The following is a 20,411-nucleotide window of genomic DNA, read 5'->3' on the forward strand; positions in this document are numbered from 1 at the left end:
GTGCATATGGATGTCCCCCCTCGTTTGCTATTCAGTTGCTCAGTCATGTCCGACTCTGCGAAACAGACTGCATGCAGCATGCCAGGCTTCCCTGTCCTTCACCATGTCCCAGAGCTTGCTCAAACTCATGTCCATTGAGTCGGTGATGCCAGCCGACCATCTCATCCCCTGTCATCCCCTTCTCCTCCTGCCTTCAGTCTCTCCCAGCATCAGGGTCTTTTCCAATGAGTCAACTCTTTGCATCTGGTGGCCAAAGTATTGGAGCTTCAGCTTCAGCATCAGTCCTCTGGGCACCTGCTAAATGAAGGTGAGGGCAGGACTGCTTGGCCAGAGGTCCTGACTTGCTGAGCTATCCTGCAGGTCTGTCTGCAGAGGCATGTGGAGTAATTGCATTCTCTGCAAACCTTGTCCTCCTTCTCCTCTTCCTCCTCCTCATCCTCCTCACCATCCCCATGATGCGGCTAATCTCTTAGAGAGCCAACCCCTGGGAGGGAAAGGAAGAACAGACCAAGAAAGAGTCAATCTCGTGTCAGAGCTGCAGCCTTACAGCCTTGGAAAGAGCTGGGTATCAGTACCTCTAACCAAAGAGCCCCGTTACGTGTGACACAAAAATGAACTTGCCCAGAGTCATAGGCTCAGCAAGGCTTAGCTGGGATTCATACCCCAGGGTACACGGTTCCAAGCACTGTCTTTCCACCACACGCGGACGCCTCCCAGCAATTAAAGATCTGTTCCCCTGCCTCCCTCCCTGCCTCCCTCTCTCCCTTTCGAGAGCCCCACACTGGTTTTGTGATTTTCTTCTGCCCCGACACACTCTATTCTGTATTTGCACACACTATTTTTACCACATGATTTCTCGGTCTTTTTTTTCCTGAATAAGTCATTTGGGTAAAATTATAATTCCCACTCCACGAAAGGGCCTTACTAAGGAAATCCCGAAAGTATATACGGTCTTTGCAATTTAAAGGAACAGTCAAAAATCAAATGGAAAAGTCTTCCACTGCCTCTGGGTATGTTTCCCTACCCTGCCTTCCTGCGCACCCACACACAACACACACCATACATATAGACACACACTGCACATACATGCACACCACACTATGCATGCATATACACACATACACACCGCACTCGTACATACAGACGCACTGCTCATAGACACACAACACTACACATACAGACACACTGCACGTATGCACAGCACACTACACACACACACCACACTCACACATGCAGACACACTGCACTTAGGCACACAGTAGCACCCACGCATTACATACACCACACACACATTGTGCATACACACTCACCACACACACATGCGTGCATACATAGCACTGTGTATACAACTCTGCAGGCAATACATGCACACATGCACACACACAGTTTGTTGTTGTGCCGTAACATTGCAGATTCTGCAGCTGCCCTGTTTGTGTTTCCACCCCCAGCCTCTCCCCTCCAACAATGCAGTAAGCAAGCAGCTTGGAGAGAACCCCCACCTCTTTCACTATGAAATTGCTGTAAAGCTGTTATTCTCTTGGAGGTGGGATGCTTTCCTGCTGAGGCTCCATGAGCAGTGATTAGCAGGCAGTTAGGTAATAAGCTGACCTAATCTACCATGTTTCCCTTGCTCTTTCCACGTCTCCAGCCCCTCCACCAGCTCCTTTCATTCGGGTCTAATTGGGCTGCTTCCCTTTCAGCCAGGCCTGAGCGCTTGGTCGTGTAGGAGACCATTAGCTGCATAAGGTCGACTGCCTTCAGAAGGTAAAGAAAACAGTCTTTTTCCCAATGACCTTTTGAGATTCTCGTCTGTGAATGTCTGCTTTGTGTTCACCCTTAATGAATTCTGAAGACATTTCTTTTAAGATGCGCGGCCTCTCCTGAGAACAGGCTTGCTGTTTGTGGGGCCACATCACGCCATTAAAGGTTGCACGGTTTTCAGAAGAATAGGGCCCAGTCAATCCTGCCAGCTGCCCAGGACCCCTCGCTCTTTGTGGCTTCCACCTGGAAAGGAGCACCTGAGTATCAGCCACTGTGTACATCTCGTAGCCACCAAGCTGATCTAATGACATTGAGGTGATGCTAATTAATTACAGTACGTACCGATCACTGAGGGCTTCCCTGGTGGCTCAGATGTCTGCCCAATACAGGAGACCCAGGTTGGATCCCTGGGTTGGGAAAATCCCTTAGAGAAGGAAATGGCAATCCACTTCAGTGTTCTTGCCTGGAGAATTGCATGGGCAGAGCCTGATGGACTACAGCCCATGGCATCACAAAGAGACATGACTGAGTGGCTACACTTTACCTTTTTTTTTTCACCATTTATTGAGGGCTTCCCAAGTGGCTCAGTAGGTAAAGAATCTGCCGGCAATTCAGAAGTCACAGGGGATGCGAGTTCAGTCCCTGGGTAGGAAAGATCCCCTGGAGGAGGAAATGGCAACACACTTCAGTATTCTTGCCTGGAGGATTCCATGGACAGAGGAGCCTAGTGGGCTACAGTCCACAGGATCGCAAAGAGTTGGACATGACTGAAGTGACTTAGCGTGCACACACACCATTTATTGAAGTTGTACAAAAGCACTTCCCATGTAACTCTGTAACTCATCAGCAGATCAGGAAAAGGAGGATTAGAAAAATTAAGTGTCTTGCTTTAAGTTACGTAGCTGGTGAACAGTAGAACAGGGCTGTGTGAACCGAGGGATCTGTGCCCCAGCACTCTTCCCATGATGCCCTGTGTCCTACCCCTGACCTTGACATTTTCAGCCTGAATACAGCATCATGGATTTTGTGTGTTTACAACAGTGATGGATAAAAATGAATATTTTTAAAATTTAATCTAAATCTCTCATGGGTTTAAATGGCCTTTTATCTGTTTTGTGAGGACTTCTAAATAAACAATGGAAAGAGCTTACATTTAAATATTTTAAGAATCAAAGATAGAGTCACCGTGATTTCTGTAAGTCTGTTTCTATGATTGTGATTCAACTTCCTGCCTGATGCAGGAATCTTCTTTATGATACCTCTGTGACATGACATTAGACTTTCAAAATCCACCCAGAGGGACTTCCCTGGCAGTCCAGTGATTAGGACTCTGAGCTCCCAGTGCAGGGGGCATGGGTTCAGCCCCTGGTTGGGGAACTAAGATCCCGCATGCTGCATGCTAAGTCGCTTCAGCCGTGTCCAACTCTGTGCAACCCTATGGACTGCAGCCCTCCAGGCTCCTCTCTGTCCACGGGATTCTCCAGGTAAGAATACTGGAGTGGGTTGCCATTTCCTCCTCCAGGGGATCTTCCCAACCCAGGGATCGAGCCCACATCTCTTACATCTGCCTACGTTGTCAGGCAGGGTCTTTACCACTGGCACCACCTGGGAAGCCCACATGCTGCATGGTGCAGCAGAAAAGAAAAGAGCTGTGAAATACACCCTGATCTAGGGAGCTCCCACCTCTCTCAGCAGCCCAGGCTATGGCTGGACCTTCCCAGGCGTGAGATGGTTCTGTTTCATGGAGTAGAACCACACGAAACTACCATTTCTTATAGGTCAATATGGTCAAAAATCAGAAATTTTATAAGTTCAACCTACAGGTTGACCCCAAATCTTCTACTTTGTCCTTTTCACTCACTTTCCTTAGTTCTGCCCTCAGCTCAGGGCCATCCAAGGTTCTGCCTTGCACTTGACCACAGCTCATCAAACATTCAAAGGCACAGTTTTGCCTTGCTTCCTAATTCTCTGTTCTTGTCTTAATTCTCTTTATTTTATCCAATTGCTCTGAGCCCAATGTTCCTAGAGTCTCTACCACCCTGTCACCTCTCCTGGAGGTCCTGTCACTAAGTCCAAGGTCAAAGATTATATCTTCCTTCATTCAACAAATATTTCTTCAGCATCTGGGACTCTTCCAGGGATGGAAAATACAGTGGGATCTCTGGGATGTTTACAACCTACTGATAAAGGTGGATAGGAAATAAACAATATAATGTAATCCCAGATAGTATATTATAATACCAGAGAGTGATTAAGAGTTCTGAAGAAAAGCTTATACAGGAGAAGGGCATACAGAGTGTAGGAGAAAAGTAGGGTAAGAGTCTCTTTTATTTGGGGGAGGGGTAAGGAAAGGATTAAGACCTTGAACCTGAACCCTAAATAAATGTATTGCCCATCACGTGTTTGTTAAGCAACGTAAATATCCATTGTTTCTAGTGACCAGAGTTTCTCCAAAAATAGAGTGATTATGTAAGTATTCTTTTGGGGCTTGCCTGGTCTCTCAGTGGTAAAGAACCTGCTTGCCAGCGCAGGAGATGCAGGTTTGAACACTGGATCAGGAAGATCCCCTGGAAAAGAAAATGGCAAGCCACTCCAGTATTCTTGCCTGGGAAATCCCATGGACAGAGGAGACTGGCAGGCTACAGTCCATGGTGTCGCAGAAGAGTCAGACATGACTTAGTGACTAAACAACAATATCTATGATTTACCTGTTAGATGAAAATGAAGCAACTTTCAGTGACCACCCAGGACTGTGCTTCAAGAATTCTTGAGAAATAAAATATAACAAAATTATCATCTAGTCTTCTGATATAATCAAATACAGCGAAATGCATCTGTCTTTTAAAATGGTTAGAAGGTACCTCCTAAAAATTGAAATTAACATCCACAAACTTATGAAAAATGGGTACCCACATGACATTCCACAACACAAACACAGTACATTTCTCCTATCAGAATGACACAAATTACTACTAAAGTCCATTTCATTTGAATCAAGTTGATTGCTATTTCCTCCCTGCATGCAAAGTCAAACGTGTGTTTAAATAAAGCCTATCCCCTTTCCCCATCTTTGGCAGGATCTCCTAGTTTGGGTATACATCTTCCTTCAGTTGACTGTCTCTTCCTCCTCCTTTCTCCCAGTTCAGCCCCCGGCTCATCAGTTCAGTTCAGTTCAGTCACTCAGTCGTGTCCAAATCTTTGTGACCCCATGGACTGTAGCATGCCAGGCCTCCCTGTCCATCACTGGAGTCTACCGAAACTCATATCCATTGAATCAGTGATGCCATCCAACCATCTTATGCTCTGTCGTCCCCTTCTCCTCCTGCCTTCAGCATCAGAGTCTTTTCATATGAGTCAGTTCTTTGCATCAGGTGGCCAAAGTATTGGAGCTTCAGCATCAGTCCTTCCAATGAACATTCAGGACTGATTTCCTTTAGGATGGACTGGTTGGATCTCCTTGCTGTCCAAGGGACTCTCAAGAGTCTTCTCCAACACTACAGTTCAAAAGCATCAATTCTTTGGCTCTCAGCTTTCTTTTTAGTCCAATTCTCACATCCATACATGACTACTGGAAAAACCATAGCCTTGACTAGATGGACCTTTGTTGGCAAAGTAATGTCTTTGCTTTTTAATATGCTGTCTGGGTTGGTCATAGCTTTTCTTCCAAGGAGCAAACCTCTTTTAATTTCATGGCTGCAGTCACCATCTGCAGTGATTTTGGAACCCCCCCAAAATAAAGTCTGCCATTGTTTCCATTGTTTCCCTATTTATTTGCTGTGATGTGATGGGACCAAATGCCATAATCTTAGGTTTCTGAATGTTGAGTTTTAAGCCAACTTTTTCACACTCCTCTTTCACTTTCATCAAGAAGCCCTTTAGTTCTTCTTCGCTTTCTACCGTTAAGTGTGGTGTCATCTGCATATCTGAGTTTATTGGTATTTCTCTGACAATCCTGATTCCAGCTTGTGCTTCATCCAGCCCAGCGTTTCTCATAATGTATTCTGCCTAGCTGAGCAAAAAGGGGACTTAGATGGCTGTCCATGGCTGCAAGGATGGGTACCCACCTGAAAATGCAGGAAAAGTCAGCCACTTCTTACAGCTTCCTGGTGCCTCTGTCTCTGCTGCTGGGCTTGGTGTCTTGGTGAGAAGCAAGAGATGGGCTGCCCCCTGCTGTCCTGATGGGTTAGCCCAGAGTAGTGGCCAGTGATATGAGCATTCCCTGGAATGATATCAGGACCTGCTGGGTTTCCAGTCTTGGGTCACTTTTCCTTCTTCTTGCCCTTCAGGGTGAAGGACCGCCTCCCAGGGATCCATGTCACATGTTTACCAAAATGACACAAAGGTACCCCAATCTCCCTTTTTGCTACTGAAGAGCTAAGCACACAGATTGGAAGGTATAGCAGGAAGAATGCCTTAATTTAAAGACTTTGTGATTTTCAATGGGTAGTTGTGATAGATCAGTCCGATGCAGAGTTAGATGTGTTCTGAAGGCTCCTGTCCTATCAGAAGTGAAGCGTCCTGGATGGACTCAAGCAGTATCACCGCCCCCGCCCCCACCCAGAGCTCTAGGTTGTATTGTCACCTGTCACTTGATCCAGAGCCCTGCTGGGAACTGCCACGTCAGTGGTGACAGTAACACATACTCACTGCCTATTTACTGGGTGCCGTCCTGAGCCTGCACTGACTTGATTCACTCTCACTGTTGTTATCCCAGTACAAAGATGTCGGGTCATCGCCCACCAACACCCAGCTGACCACAGGGTCTACAGTCCCAGGTACGCTCAGCAAGGGCACCCCGCAGATGTCTTTTCTTGGCAGAAGTCGTTGCTGAGAATGTTGGCGCCACCTCTGAGCTTGTCCTCAAGACTACTCAGAGGATCCACTTTCCGGTCAGTACCTTCCAATAGAGCTGTCATTCTGGAACCACACGACATGGTCCATTTAAAATTGGTTTCCTAAATGGGAATAAAGCCACCGGCCATGTAAATAGTGTTATTATTGTATTTTATTATTTATGAGAGAACACAGAATTTGGTTTTTGTGTGCTAGTAAATTTTATTTATTGGAATTTTCTCTTTGTTATCACATGTCACCAAGAGTTATTTATATCGGCCCAATCTAATAATAAGGTTACAAAACTAATCAGGCTTCACATTTTCCTAAGCAACCGCCACCCCCATATAAATTCCAGCCCTTCCTGTACCAATCTGTGCATCATCCACTGTTGTCATCCTCGTTTTCCTAATTCCATTGCAAATTGCCTTCACAGGATCTTCTGAAGACAACTTTGGATTTCCACAAACTGGAAAAGCTTGAGTTCAGTGGTATCAGAGGGAATGCCTTGAGCCAGCAGGCCCAGCAGATGTACACCGAATTTCAAGAGATGTACAGGGTCTTCTCGGAGTCTTCCTACGACTGCTTGGATCTCCAAAGCGTGGTAGGGCTTGGAAGGGCCACCTTGCAAGCTTTGTCTGTTTTTCTCAGATGCCTGCAGCCTCTAGCCTGGGTATTTACTTGCATTTCCCCTGTGCGTTTTCTTTGGCTCTGTGGTCCCCATGATTTATCGGCAGAGACCACTCTTAATTATCCTTTGTGTCAGGAAGGAAGTCAGGGGAGGGTGTTTTCCAACTGCTGACTTCTTCGGACTGAAGACACCCAGGGTGTCAGAGATGCTGAGATGGAGATGGAGTGATGGTGGAGGCTGCAGCCACTCTGCAGCTCCCAAAGCTTTAAGCCTTGAGCAGCACCTGGTGTGTGAAGGCCAGGCACACCCAGGCAGAATTTCATTAGTGGCCCGCAGAGGAGTAAGTGATACAGTAGCCCAGTTTTCTGATCAGACTCTAGTTCCCAAGAGAGACCTCAGGATGAGGAAAGGGCCAACACTGCATTTTCCAGGATCAGGACACAGGAGTCCACATCCCACCTGTAGTGCAGGAGAGCTGAGACCAGTGAGTCCAAGACTGCAGGAACCAAAAGAAGCAAAAGGGTCAGTACAGAAACAGGGAATGGAGTTCCCCGAGAAGGGAATGGCAGAATTACTGGAGAAGGAATTTTAGAGTATTTGAGGGAAAAGGAAAAAGCAATTGAACAAGAATCTGCTCTGAGCACGTTCCAATGTCTGCGTTCGTGCTCAGTCATCAGTTGTGTCTGACTGCAGTCCCATGGACTGTGTCCCACCAGGCTCCTCTGTCCTTGGGATTCTCCAGGCAAGAATACTCGAGTGGGTTGCCATTTTCTCCTCCAGTGGCTCTTCCTGACCAGGGACAGAACCCGCATCTCCTGCATTGGCAGGTGGATTCTTTACCACTGAGCCACCTGGGAACCCCCTTCCATTGTCTAGGGGGATCTTAGCTGGCCAAACCCAGGAAATGGAACTTTCTAAAAGTTCCATTAAAGTAGAAAAAAAGTTGGCTTACAAAGCAGGATCTATACTGTATGTTTTCTACCATGTGATAAAACAATACAAAACAAAATCCTGTACACAGAGTAGTGTGCTCCAATGTTAGTATGGTTGGGTTTGGGAAGTAGAGAAATACTACTATGTTTTCCTACTTTTCTTTATCTTTCCATAAAAGTATGCATAGCTATTGTAAAGCAATAATAAGAGATACTAATTTCACAAATTAGAGATGTTTCTCTGAAAATCAATGTTCTCTGAAAACTGCTGCATTCGGAGAAAGAGTGTGCTCTGTGTTGCTGAATAAAATACAGTTAATTGGGACAGGGTTATACTAAAAAAAAAAAAAAAAACAAACTCTTGATCTGAAATTTAAATTTAACGGGCGTCCTGTAATTTTATTTGCTAAATTTGGCAACTGTGGGGACAATGGCTAGCTGCTGTCTTAAGCAATTAAGTGTAGTTAGAAGAAATAGTGTATAGTTGTTAAATTAGCTTACTTTTCTCCTAATAGCCATATCAGTTTGTTTACACTGAGAAGAACAGGATTTTCACTTGAGGGAGAAATGGAAGTCGGGGGTAGTGATGAAGTAGCCCCATTGCTGGGGCTGTTTCTGCCAAGGTGGCTTTCAGGGTGGCCTGAGCTGGTGCCGCAGGTGAGAGAGAAGGGGCTGCAGGAGCTGGAAGTAGGGGCACAGAAGAGAGGGACAGGGTACCAGCCTCACCTCCGACTCTTGACCATTCTGCCTCGAGTGACTCAGACAGTGAAGAGTCCACCTGCAATGCAGGAGATGTGGGTTCGATCGATCCCTGGGTTGGGAAGATCCCCTGGAGAAGGGAATGGCTAACCCACTCTGGTATTCTTTCCTGGAGAATTCCAGGAACAGAGGAGCCTGGAAGACTACAGTCCATGGGGGTCACAAAGGGTCGGACGCAACTGAGTGACTAGCACACGCTAATACTAGAGAGTCTAGGAGAAAAATGCTGCAATAATAGGGCAACTGTCTATGTGGATAAACACTGAGACACACCGTAGTGAACTGTAGAAAATCAAAATATATCCTTGGTGTGACAGGTTAATAGGAAAAAGCATTCCGGGATTGTCCTTCAGAAGATCATGTTTTCTTATGTCCATTTGCTGTCTCTTCAGGAATTTGAAAAGGACATCTCTGACTTTAATCAGAGAGTAGAAGACCTTGACAGGAGGCTGGGGACTGTCTTTATTCAGGCCTTCGATGACGCCTCTGGCTTGGAGCACGCCTTCAAGGTTTGTACGGGAGGGGGAGCTAGCCCCTCCTTCCCCACCAGTGCTGCGCTCTCCCTGCCCTCTCAGACAGGGATAAGCATACACTTCCAACTGTTTTGTTCCTGCGGAGAGGAATCGTTACTGTTGGTCTAGTAGAAACAGTACTGTGGGTGTCCCAGGGCGAGCGAGCCTGGAGCCTGCAAAACTGGGCTTCTCAAGTTGATGGGTCAGGCTTTTCTGCAAACTTGATGATGTAAAAATACCCTGTAATTGAATTTGTTCTGGATTGCTGTCTTTGGGTCTTACCTGTAACCTGGGTGCCTATTAAAAGTCAAGAAGCCTGCTGTGGTCACCAGCGCTGTTTTGACTGCTGCTATCAGGTCAATTCAGGCTGGGGCAAACCACTGAAGCATGAGTAACTAGAATAAGATGTGGCCCCTTGCCCTGTGTTGCCCAGATCAGATAGTGCAGGAATGTGCAGGAGGAGGTTCAGGTGATGAGTAGATAAATGACTACAGAAATGAGCAATCTAGATCCTGAGACTTGAAGGCTTAGGGAAACAGAGCAGGTCTTCCATAAACTATGAAGAAACTTACTCTGTAAAGCCTGAAGGATTAGAACCAGGACTAATCAGGTTACAAGGAGGCAGCTGCTGCTGCTGCTGCTAAGTCGCTTCAGTCGTGTCCGACTCTGTGCGACCCCATTGACGGCAGCCCACCAGGCTCCCCCGTCCCTGGGATTCTCCAGGCAAGAACACTGGAGTGGGTTGCCATTTCCTTCTCCAATGCAGGAAAGTGAAAAGTGAAAGTGAAGTTGCTCGGTCGTGTCTGACTCTTAGCGACCCAAAGGACTGCAGCCCACCAGGCTCCTCCATCCATGGGATTTTCCAGGCAAGAGTACTGGAGTGGGGTGCCATTGCCTTCTCCAACAAGGAGGCAGAGTTTGGCTCAAAAGAAGAAACAGATCTCTGCTAATGCTGTTCAAAGATGGAATAAACTTCCTTGAGTGGTAGTTAAGTTTTCAGGTGCTGAACATGTCCAAACATAGACTGGATAACTGATGGGATAATCACAGAAGAGGCTTAAACCCAGGATAGTGAGTCCATGATGTTCTAAAACACTGGATACATGTATATTTAATTCACTCAAGAATATACATATGTATTACATACCTGCTACTCCATAACTCACATAGGAAGCATTTTAGAATTTCTCCAACTATTTAATTTCAAGAGAAGGGCTTATATGAAATAATAGTAATAATAATGTTTGCCATTATGTCATAATCATTACTCCCATGGACTTCCCATGTAGTGTTAGTGGTAAAGAACCCGCCTGCCAATGCAGGAGATGTAAGAGACACAGGTTCAATCCCTGGGTCAGGAAGATACCATAGAGGAGGGCATGGCAACCCATTCCAATATTCTTGCCTGGAGAATCCCATGGACGGAGGAGCCTGGCAGGCTACGGTCCATAGGGTGGCAGAGAGTTGCAGACAACTGAAGTGACTTAGCGCTAATTGGGCTAATTGGGATGTTACCACTCAGGTAACTGTGATGCTGGAACCCCATTTCTACCTTGAGGACGTCCAGCCCCATCTCTTTGGTAAATCCCTGTGCACCACGAATTTCAAGGTGTCTTCAAGGGTCTCACATGTACTCTCAAGTTGCACTTTGACATCGTCTTTGTCTACCATGTCTTTGTCTACAGTCTCCCTTAAAAATGTCCTCTGCCCAGGAAGGTGCTTTCGGGATCTTATTACTGCTGTCCTGATGATCCCCACCGTGACAGCATTTCTGTTTATGCAAGGGCATGTTTCTCTGGGTTCCCAAAACTCCAATCCCTGCCCATCGTGATGGAGCAAGATTCTGGGCAGAAACAGAGAAAAGCTTTTGCACACCCTTTACTACCAGGTCCTGAAGCAGCATTGCTCACACCCTGAGTCTCAAAGGCCTCTCACAGAAGCAGACCCTTTTTCTCTGGGCTCTGACTCCTCTTCTCAACAAGCTCCCTGCCCAGCCTATGGACTTTGTAGGAGAACTGTAGCCATTCAGTCCCTTCTGCCTGCTTGGTTTTTCTCTTTGGAGTCATCTCACCAACAAAAAACCAAAGCCCTCCCTTCCTCCGTTAGCCCAAACAAGAGCGCCTGTGTTCATAACTTCACGCAAAGAAGTGCCTTTTCAGGTTGTGTAGGGACTGAGAGATCCCCTGAGTCGAGATACCCCGTTACTGCTGTAAGACTGTCTGACCACTAGGTGTGCCTCAGTGGATGTGACCCAAAGCAGTGTGTCCGGGTCAGAGAACCCAAGCTGGACGGTGCAGGTTGGCTGCAGTGGTCCCTCAGCCCACCCCTCCCAACAGGATGTTTGAGCCAGAACTCGGTGAGAACTGCTAGCTTGTGCCTCTGTGGAGGGAGAGCTCCTTTCTGCTGTCTCCTGGGATCTGGGTGATTTGGGGTTGGCAAGCAGGGTGGTCCTAGTATTGTTGTATCCTAAACAGAACTGAACTCATCCACTTTGCCCTGACCTTGTCTCGGGGCCGCATCACAATCAGAGAAACAGTGTAGCAACCAGGAGATGACGAAAAACATTTTAGCATTTTGATCCCGCTGCTCCCACCGAGGGGGCAAGGCAGTCATGATGCACAGAAAGCATCTTCAAAGTGTCCTCAGAACCATTGCCTTCTGGGGGCAACTGCTCTCTGAAATTCTTTTCTTGCCCCCACTCTCAAATTTTAGCCTTCCTGATTCTCCCCAACAGCCAGCCCACTTAGCTTCTTGTTTCTTCTCCATCATCACCCTCCGTCTCTGCATCAGGCCTTTGGGATGTATATCAGCTTACTCTTTCTGACGCCTTTCATTTTCTCTTTCTGTTACCTTCAACCCAGCTTCTCACAACACAAGAGGAGGGTCAGTAGGTCATTCAGCACGCAGGGATCCCTCCTTCAGAAACGAAGGTGAGATGGACAGGCTGTGAATATCTGCCAATTCTTTTTTTCTTCTTCTTCTGCTGATTCTTAATTGTCCATCCATGACCCTCTTACCTTGGAGGACAGACATATGAAGGAAAAAACTGGGCTAGAGGATGAATGTAATGATGGAAAGGTTGGGTCTGTGACATTTCCCCATCTTCCTCTGCCTGTTTTGCAGCTGCTGGACATAGCAGGAAGCCTCCTGGAGAGACCAGTGGTAGCACGGGATGCCTCTGAAAGATACCTGGTGCTCATCCACATGTTCAGCGAGGATCTGGATGCCGTGAGGCTGATCCACAGTCAGCGTGTCCAGGAGGAGGCAGAGCATGGTAAGCTTGCTGCCAGGAGACTTGGATGGGGGCGTCTATTAGCAGAAAGGGCGCAGGTCCTCTGGTTACACGTCTGCTGTGGCTCTAGGACATTCTCCAAAAGCACACTCTTCTTGCATGAAGTTCCAGACCATCTTGCACAATAGTCGAGTTCACTGAACTGTGCATTTCCCCGTGTCTGGCGCAGGTTTGGCAGACTGATCCAGACCGGTGAAGTCCTGACCGCTGCCTCTGGTCAGTGGAAACCTCAGCGTAATGTATGAGCTGAACCTCGATCCATGCCACTACACTGATTAATCTTCAACATACCTCAATTCCACAGTAGATTTGCACATGTCTGAGGAAAGGTTCTCATCCCTTTCAGTGCCTTACCAACCATGCTTTCGGAAGGAGGCGCCATCAGGAGCCTGCCAGTGGGCAGTTACACACTGAGGTGTGGTGTCTCTGCTGTTATTGCAGTTCTTAGATGCCCTGTTTCATCTGTTTGAAAGTCAACCAGTTCAGTTCAGCTTTGCAAACATTTCTTACGGCCGTGCTGTATGTATGGTCCATTTGTGGGCACTGCACGCAGAGGCTGAGGGAGAGAACAGTTAATCCTAAAAGGTGGTTCTTCAGGGAGCACAATTGGCATAAGTGGAGTTATAAAGAACTGTAGCAAGGGACTTCCCTGGCAATGCAGTGGTTACGACTGTGTCCTTCCACTGCCGGGGACATGAGTTCAATCCCAGGTGTGGGAACTAAGATCCCACATGCCAAGGGGCACAGCCAAAAAAAAAGAAAGCAAAAGGACAAGAAAAAAAGATAATGTAGCAAAACAGGATGAATTGGTCTGGGAGGTGGGAGGAGAGTTTATGGAGATGGTGGCCTTGTGCTGGACCCTGAAAGATGGGGAGCTGGACAGCCAGAGAGAGGAGGCCATGGCCTTGGAAGCAAAGGCACGACAGGTGGTAGAAGGTGGCTGGTCGGACCTGCCCGTAGCCAAACGAGGTGTATGCAGGGAGATGAGGTCAGCCATTGAGTTTGGGACCAGGTCGTGAAGTTCTCTGAGCACCCTATTAGGGAATCCAGAGTTCATTATTCAGGGAAAATGGGAAATTTTCAGAAGTTTTAAGTGCTGGGGCAACAGGACCACTCTATCTATAAACAGGCTTCACAGTAAGGTCATTAAGGATGGAGTTCCCTGAGGAAGGCATCCAGAAATTCCGCTGGCCTCAGCTTTACGTGGGGCTATCCCCAGGACATTTCCGACCATCCCTGTGGTGTATGGGACCACACCCATGATGCAGGGGCTTGTTCGTGGGCAGAGCGGGGCTCAGGGCGAGAGCCGCACTTCAGTCTGCTGTGCCCTGTTCCCAGGGTTCTCCTCCGTGCACAAGAACATGCCCACTGTGGCCGGGGGCCTCCGCTGGGCACAGGAGCTGAGGCAGCGCGTCCAGGGTCCCTTCGACAACTTTAGACGCATGACACACCCGTGAGTAGTACCCCTGAAATGCAGGTTCATTTCACACTTCTGCTGTCTCTCTGAATTTCGAGCATCATAGCAACTGGACTAACTTCCTTGAGGCACAAAGATCATCTTTTCTTTCCAACAATCAGGCAGTGTCTTAGTCCATTCAGGAATACCATAGATGGTGGGGGGGGGGGGCTTATAAATATCAACAATCTCGCTTTCTCAGTTCTGGAGGCTGGGGTGTCCATGGTCCGGGAGCCAGCAGATTCGATGTCTCTTCAGGGGGACCTGCTTCCTGACTCACAGATGACCGTCCTCAGACTTAGCAGGAGGGACTCGAGAGCTGTCTGAGTTCTCCTCATACAGGCACTCATCCCATTTGTGAGGGATTTTCCCTGTGACCTAATCTCCTCCCAAAGGCCTCCCTTAGGCTTCAGCATTTGAACTTGCGGAGGACACAAACATTCAGTTCATAGCAGCCAGGTAGCTACTGGCCAAGGGCTTCCCTGGTGGGTCAGTGATAAAGAATCCACCTGCACCACAGGAGATGTGGGTTCAGTCCTGAGTCAGGAGGATTGTGTGGAGAAAAAAATGGCAACCCACTCCAGTATTCTTGACTGGGAAACCCGTGGACAGAGGAGCCTGGCAGGCTACAGTCCAGGGGTCACAAAGAGTCAGACAGGACTTAGCGACTAAATGACAATAAAAAGCCAGGCTGGGGTCTGAAGGAAGCCTCCACCACACCGTCTAAAGCCAAGGAGAAACAATGATGTGAGAAATCTCCCAACTGTTGGAAAGAAGCTGAAAGCCTGGAGGTTCCCTGTAGATTCTACTTCACTTCATGGTGAGGAGTCAAAATCACTTTTAGTAGCCAGTTCATAAATATATTACAGAGTATACACACAGATGTGAGTTCATGATTAAAACAAATGGGAATTTTGTCTCACAAGCGTGAGACACCCAGCTTTAGAACCAGCAAGTATTCCTCTTTTTTTCAAACTCAATACTAGTCAAGCCATCGTGCCTGTGGGTCACATCTGCCCACTGGGAGATCCATCTACTTCATCTGCACTGTCTGAGCGAGTGCTTCATTTTGCAGACGGAGACACCGAGGCAGATAGAAATGAGGTGGCCTGCCTGGAGTCCAGAAAGAACAAAGACAGAAATGGAACAGGCATCTGGGTCTCAGGGGTCCTTGCCCAGAGCTCTCCCCGGGGGCTCCCCCAGCCACAGGGAGCTTAGTCCAGAGTCCAGCTGAGCCCCCATCTTCTCCAATATGCTCCCCGCTCTGAGGTGGGAGGGAAAAGATATGAGAATGGCCAGGGAAGGTGGCAGGCCTTTGTCTGGGAATGTGTCCTGCGGGAGCTGCCCTGGTCTAGTTCCCTGGGGCAGACTCCAAGGCGTGTGTGCAGGAGTTAACAGGGATCCTTTAGGGACCAGTGCCTGGGGCAGGGTGTCAGGGGGATACGAGGAGGGGCGGGAACCAGGCAGAGGAGGAGTTGAGCTGTAGCACAGCTGCCCAGTGGGGAAGTCTGGCCCTGTAGGGTTGCCTGGCCTTTGTCCCCCTACATCAGCTGGTCATTGGAAGTGGCTGTGGGGTGTGAGGGGGTATGGCCCTGGGAGAGGAGGCAGTTCTGTCTGGTCGGCTGAGACTGTTCCCAAAGAGGGAGGTGTCATCAGCACCCCGAATTCTTGGTGAAGGGAGATTGGGGGTGGCAGGTGGTCCCCATGAGGGCATCTGAGTGGCACCCCACCATATCTTCCATGCATCCCATGAAAATATCCACTTATCTTAATCATGAACTCACATTTGTGTATATACTCTATCATATGTTTATGAACTCGTTTGTCAACTCTTCACCATGAAGTAAAGCAGAATCTACAGGGAGTCTGATGCACTTACTTCTGTGGCTTCTCCAGCCTGCTAGGGGAGTCACAGGGGCTGAGGTGTGAGAAGCCACTCTCGCCTCTAACGTCGTTCCTTTTATTTGTTTAAATCTGTGGCTTTACACTGCTGTGTCGGGTTCTGCTGTACAGCACAGTGAGTCAGCTATGGACATCCATATAAGTAAGGTTCCCTGTGCTACATAGTAGGTTCTCATAAGCTGTCTATTTTATACACAGTATCAATAGTGTATGTATGTCAATCCCAGCTTCCCAATTCATCACCACCGCCCCCGCCCCGTTGGTATCCATACCAAGTTTGTTCTCTATATCTGTGTCTCTGTTTCTGCTTTGCAAATAAGGTTATCTTTACTATTTTTCTAGATTGTGCATATGTGCATTAATATTCAATATTTTTCTCTTTCTGACTTCATTCACTCTGTGTGACAGTCTGTAGGTCCATCCACATCTCTGCAAATGACTCCATTTTGTTCCTTTTTATGGCTAATATTCCATTGTGTCTTAGTACTACATTTTCTTCATCTATTCCTCTGTTGATGGAAATTTAAGTTTCTTCCATGTCCTAGCTATTGTAAATAGTGCTGCAATAAACAATGGGGTGAATATATCTTTTTTTTTTAAATTATGGTTTTCTCTGGGTATATGCCCAGTAGTGGGATTGCTGGTTCATATGTAGCTTCATTCTTTTTCAGGTAGAAACTGAGATCTGGGGTCAGGAGACTTGTGGAAACCCCAGGGGTCCTGAGGGGAGGGCTGGTCTGAATCCACCCACCTGGTCTGAACCCACCCCCTGGTCCTTGCTGTCCTGCAGACGCCTCTGTTCCTTCACCAGGAAAGGGAATCGAGTGACTGGGAAAAAAGCCAGGAAATCCAATGCTTTCTCTGCAGGCATGAGGGCATTTATCGAAGCTCAGGGGAGCTTGTGAAGAAATCCTGTGTTGGCTTAAAGAGCAATTGGGTTTTAAAGAATCTTTGCAATAAGCTGCCTCGTTCTGCCAGCAGAACAAACAAGATCCTCCAACACAGTTTGTGTGAAGGTTTCTGAAAATTATGGACACTTCAGCTTTCACAGGAGCTGGACTCTCTTTTTGTGTTGTAAAGAAGCGTCAGAACCAGGGAGCAGGTGTGGGTAATAGCACCTCTGTGGTCCCCAGGGGACCTGGAGAAGCCTCCGAGCATGTGTCTGCGCACGTGAGCATATAAGTATATGCACGTGTGTGTCTGTGTGCATGTATGTGTGTGGTGTGTGCTCATGTCTGGGGATGCAAGAGGTGGGAGGGGCCCTCATGGAAGCATGGCGGGGCTTCCCTGGTGGCCAGTGGTAAAGAATCTGCCTGCCAGTGCAGGAGACACGGGTTCGATACCTTGTCCAGGAAGATCCCATGTGCCTCAGAGCAGCTAAAGCCCCTGCACCACAGCTATTGAGCCTGCGCTCTAGCGGCTGCGAGCCACAGCTACCCAAGCCCACGGGCCCTAGAGTCTGTGCTCTGCAACAGGAGAAGCCACTGCAAGGAGACGCCTGCGTGCTGCAACTAGAGAAAGCCCATGCAAAGCAATGAAGAGCCAGTGCAACCTGAAATAAATAAGTTAATAAAACAAAGAACTCACAAATCGCCTCTGCTGACCACCACCCCCCAAAAAAAACCATGGCAATGAGTAACGAGCAGCACCCCCCCCAAAAAAAAACCATGGCAATTAGTAATGAGCAGAATTTCCCATTACTTGTCCTAGATGGATTTCAGAGAACAGAAAATATATAAGTATATATTCAGTTATGTGTATCAGTTCAGTTCCGTTCAGTCGCTCAGTTGTGTCCGACTCTTTGCGACCCCATGAATCGCAGCACGCCAGGCCTCCCTGTCATGCTTAAATATGTGGGGATGTGTATATAAATAGTTGTTTTATATATGCATTGTTATACGCATATACACATACATGTATGTAACGTTATGTAGTTTTTGTTATAATGTTATACACAGTTTTGTTCTTAAATTCAGGAAACTGCAGCACCTGGAATTTTTCTTTGATGTCTCAATCTCCCGTTAAGTTTTTGAAGGACTTCATTTTCCCGGGGCACGACTGAGTGGCCAGGGCGAGGGGTCTGGTGGAGCCCTGGAGGAGAGAGGCTGTCCTGTCACCTGACCGCTGCCTGCATTTGGGGAAGCACACCTGCCCTCTAGTGGCCAATGGAGGATGTTCAGGAGGAAAAGCGGCAGGCTCATTCAGGGGCCTTTGCCTTTGGAAACTGGACCGGGAGGCTATTCAATCTCAGGCTGGCTGCAGTTGGTCACTCAGATCATTATTTCAACTTCTAACTTGATGCCATTTTTTTTCTCCCTCTTTTGTACGGGTAGTTGCATGGAATCTGCCGAAGCAAAGCGTATGATACAAAAATACGAAGACACGCTCTCGTTGCTGGAAAAGTAAGCCGCTTCTGCGGTTGGATTTTTTGTAAACTGAGGCCCCCTCCCAACACCCGTTCCCCTCTTCCCCCCGCCCCCCGCCCCGCCCTACCATGTCCCGCGCAGTCCCGAGTGTGCCCATGTTCCCCAGCGGCAGCGAAGCGTCCCTCCCTGTTTCATGTTACAATCACGATACAGTGAAAACAGTGCTTCTGGGTCGCAAACACCAGGTCCCCGGGGGACGCGGCTCTAGTCTAGAAACAGGTGCTTTTCCAGTGTAGTTTTGAGGGGAGCGAGTTTTCTAATTTGGCAGAGCTAGAGGTGGGGCGCTCCCCGTGTCACCCCGAGATCAGGGTCCCAGGAAGTCAGTCGCTGCTCGCTAAGCAGAAGGTGACAGTTGGCACTGCACGAAGAGACAGTAGGTTAGAAAAAATACTGCCCGAGTCCTTTAATGGAGAAAGCACAAGAATGAAGCTTTTACATGGGCTCACAACTGTCTGGTCTCTTGAGGGGCCAGGGTCCAGATACAGCCCACGCCTTGCTGCTTCTCTCTGATACTGGCTCATCTCCTGATTCAGGAGAGGAGGGCTGTAGATACGACAGTTATGATTACAGTTGTGGTCACACTTAGCACTGTGGAGACGCACTAGCTGGGCCATCCCCACCTACCAGGTCACCCATGTTCTGTCCCTTCGACTTCCCAAATTCTAGCTTCCAATCTGCCCCTCCTCTGCGTCCCCACCCCCTACATCTTCAGCAGAGACCAGAGCGTCTTGGGCCTGAGCTGCTGCAGCAGCTCCTCCGAGCCTCCCTGCTCTGGACCTCTGTCCCTCGGCGCCCACATCGTCATCGGATCCCCTGTCCCCACACCCCGTGTCCCCACACACCCCCATCTGGGAAGCCTCTCAGTGCATCCATCATCTCATTAATGTGAAATGAGAAGTGCTCCCTGGGGACGTCCCTGGTGGTCCAGTGACTGGGACTCCACACTCCCAATGCAGGGAGCCCCAGTCCCATCTCCAGTCAGGAAACTAGATCCCCCATGCCAAAACTAAGAATTCCTATGCCTCAACTAAAGATCCTGCATGCCACAACTAAGACTTGGTGCAGCCCAATAAATTTTTTAAAAGAAGGCAGAAGTGCTCGCTGGTGTGGCCTCCCTCTCCAGTCCTGGCCCTCGGCCCCTCCTCCCTCTGACCTGCTGGCTACTCACCGTCCCCAGCACGCGGCACGCAGCCTGCTGCTCCTCACTCCACCCTAGTCCACCCTGCTGCACCTGCTGTGAACACGCACTCTCCCATCGCTGCCCAGCCACCAGTGATCCTCTGAGACTCAGCCGACTGTCAGTTCGGCCCTGCCTGTGTGAGGCCCTCCCCGGCATCCTCTTTATCATCCCCACCCACTCACCTTCTTCTGCCACGTGAAGCCTGCTGCCTGTACATTCCCTGGGGTTATACTCGCTGTGTCCTCCACTGACCTGGGGTTGTAGCACTAGCTACATTTGTTGTGGGGTATTTATTCATCATTTCATCTCTCAAGCCCAATACATCAGTGTGAAATGACTGACCAGTGCATGTCCATGAGCTGTGTGAAGATTAGTACAAGAGCAAACCTTACTCAATAACTTCTTCCAACGTTTTCTAAGTCTAATGGCCGCTTCCCTTATCCCCCCAGAGGTCACATGGAGCCTCTCTTTCCACTCTCCTATGATTTAAGTTATGCCACCTTTAGAAACAAGGGGTTACATGTAGAAGCTGCCATGCCTGGTGGAGTCAATGACTCTGACTTCATAATGTACTCAGGTATTTTGCAAATTAGCATCTTCAATTCATAAGACATACGTCTTAAAGATAGATATAGAGAGGTTGGTGTCCCTGGTGGTTCAGTGGTAAAGAATCCTCCTGCCAATGCAGGAAACGCAGGAGATGCAGGTTTGATCCCTGGGCCAGGAA

General features: G+C 48.2%; 1 protein-coding gene across 1 annotated transcript in view; it reads left to right on the plus strand.

Moving 5' to 3' along the window:
• The window catches only part of DNAH9 (dynein axonemal heavy chain 9), a 286,201-nt gene that overhangs the window by 24,923 nt on the left and 240,867 nt on the right, over nucleotides 1-20,411 (plus strand). Inside the window, exons 7-11 of the mRNA XM_052657972.1 lie at nucleotides 7,031-7,198; nucleotides 9,309-9,425; nucleotides 12,552-12,702; nucleotides 14,059-14,173; nucleotides 18,412-18,480. Coding sequence (XP_052513932.1) covers nucleotides 7,031-7,198; nucleotides 9,309-9,425; nucleotides 12,552-12,702; nucleotides 14,059-14,173; nucleotides 18,412-18,480 — 620 coding nt within the window. The remainder of the gene's footprint in view (nucleotides 1-7,030; nucleotides 7,199-9,308; nucleotides 9,426-12,551; nucleotides 12,703-14,058; nucleotides 14,174-18,411; nucleotides 18,481-20,411) is intronic.

The sequence above is a fragment of the Budorcas taxicolor genome, chromosome 19 (assembly GCF_023091745.1).
Source record: "Budorcas taxicolor isolate Tak-1 chromosome 19, Takin1.1, whole genome shotgun sequence".
NCBI lineage: Eukaryota > Metazoa > Chordata > Mammalia > Artiodactyla > Bovidae > Budorcas > Budorcas taxicolor.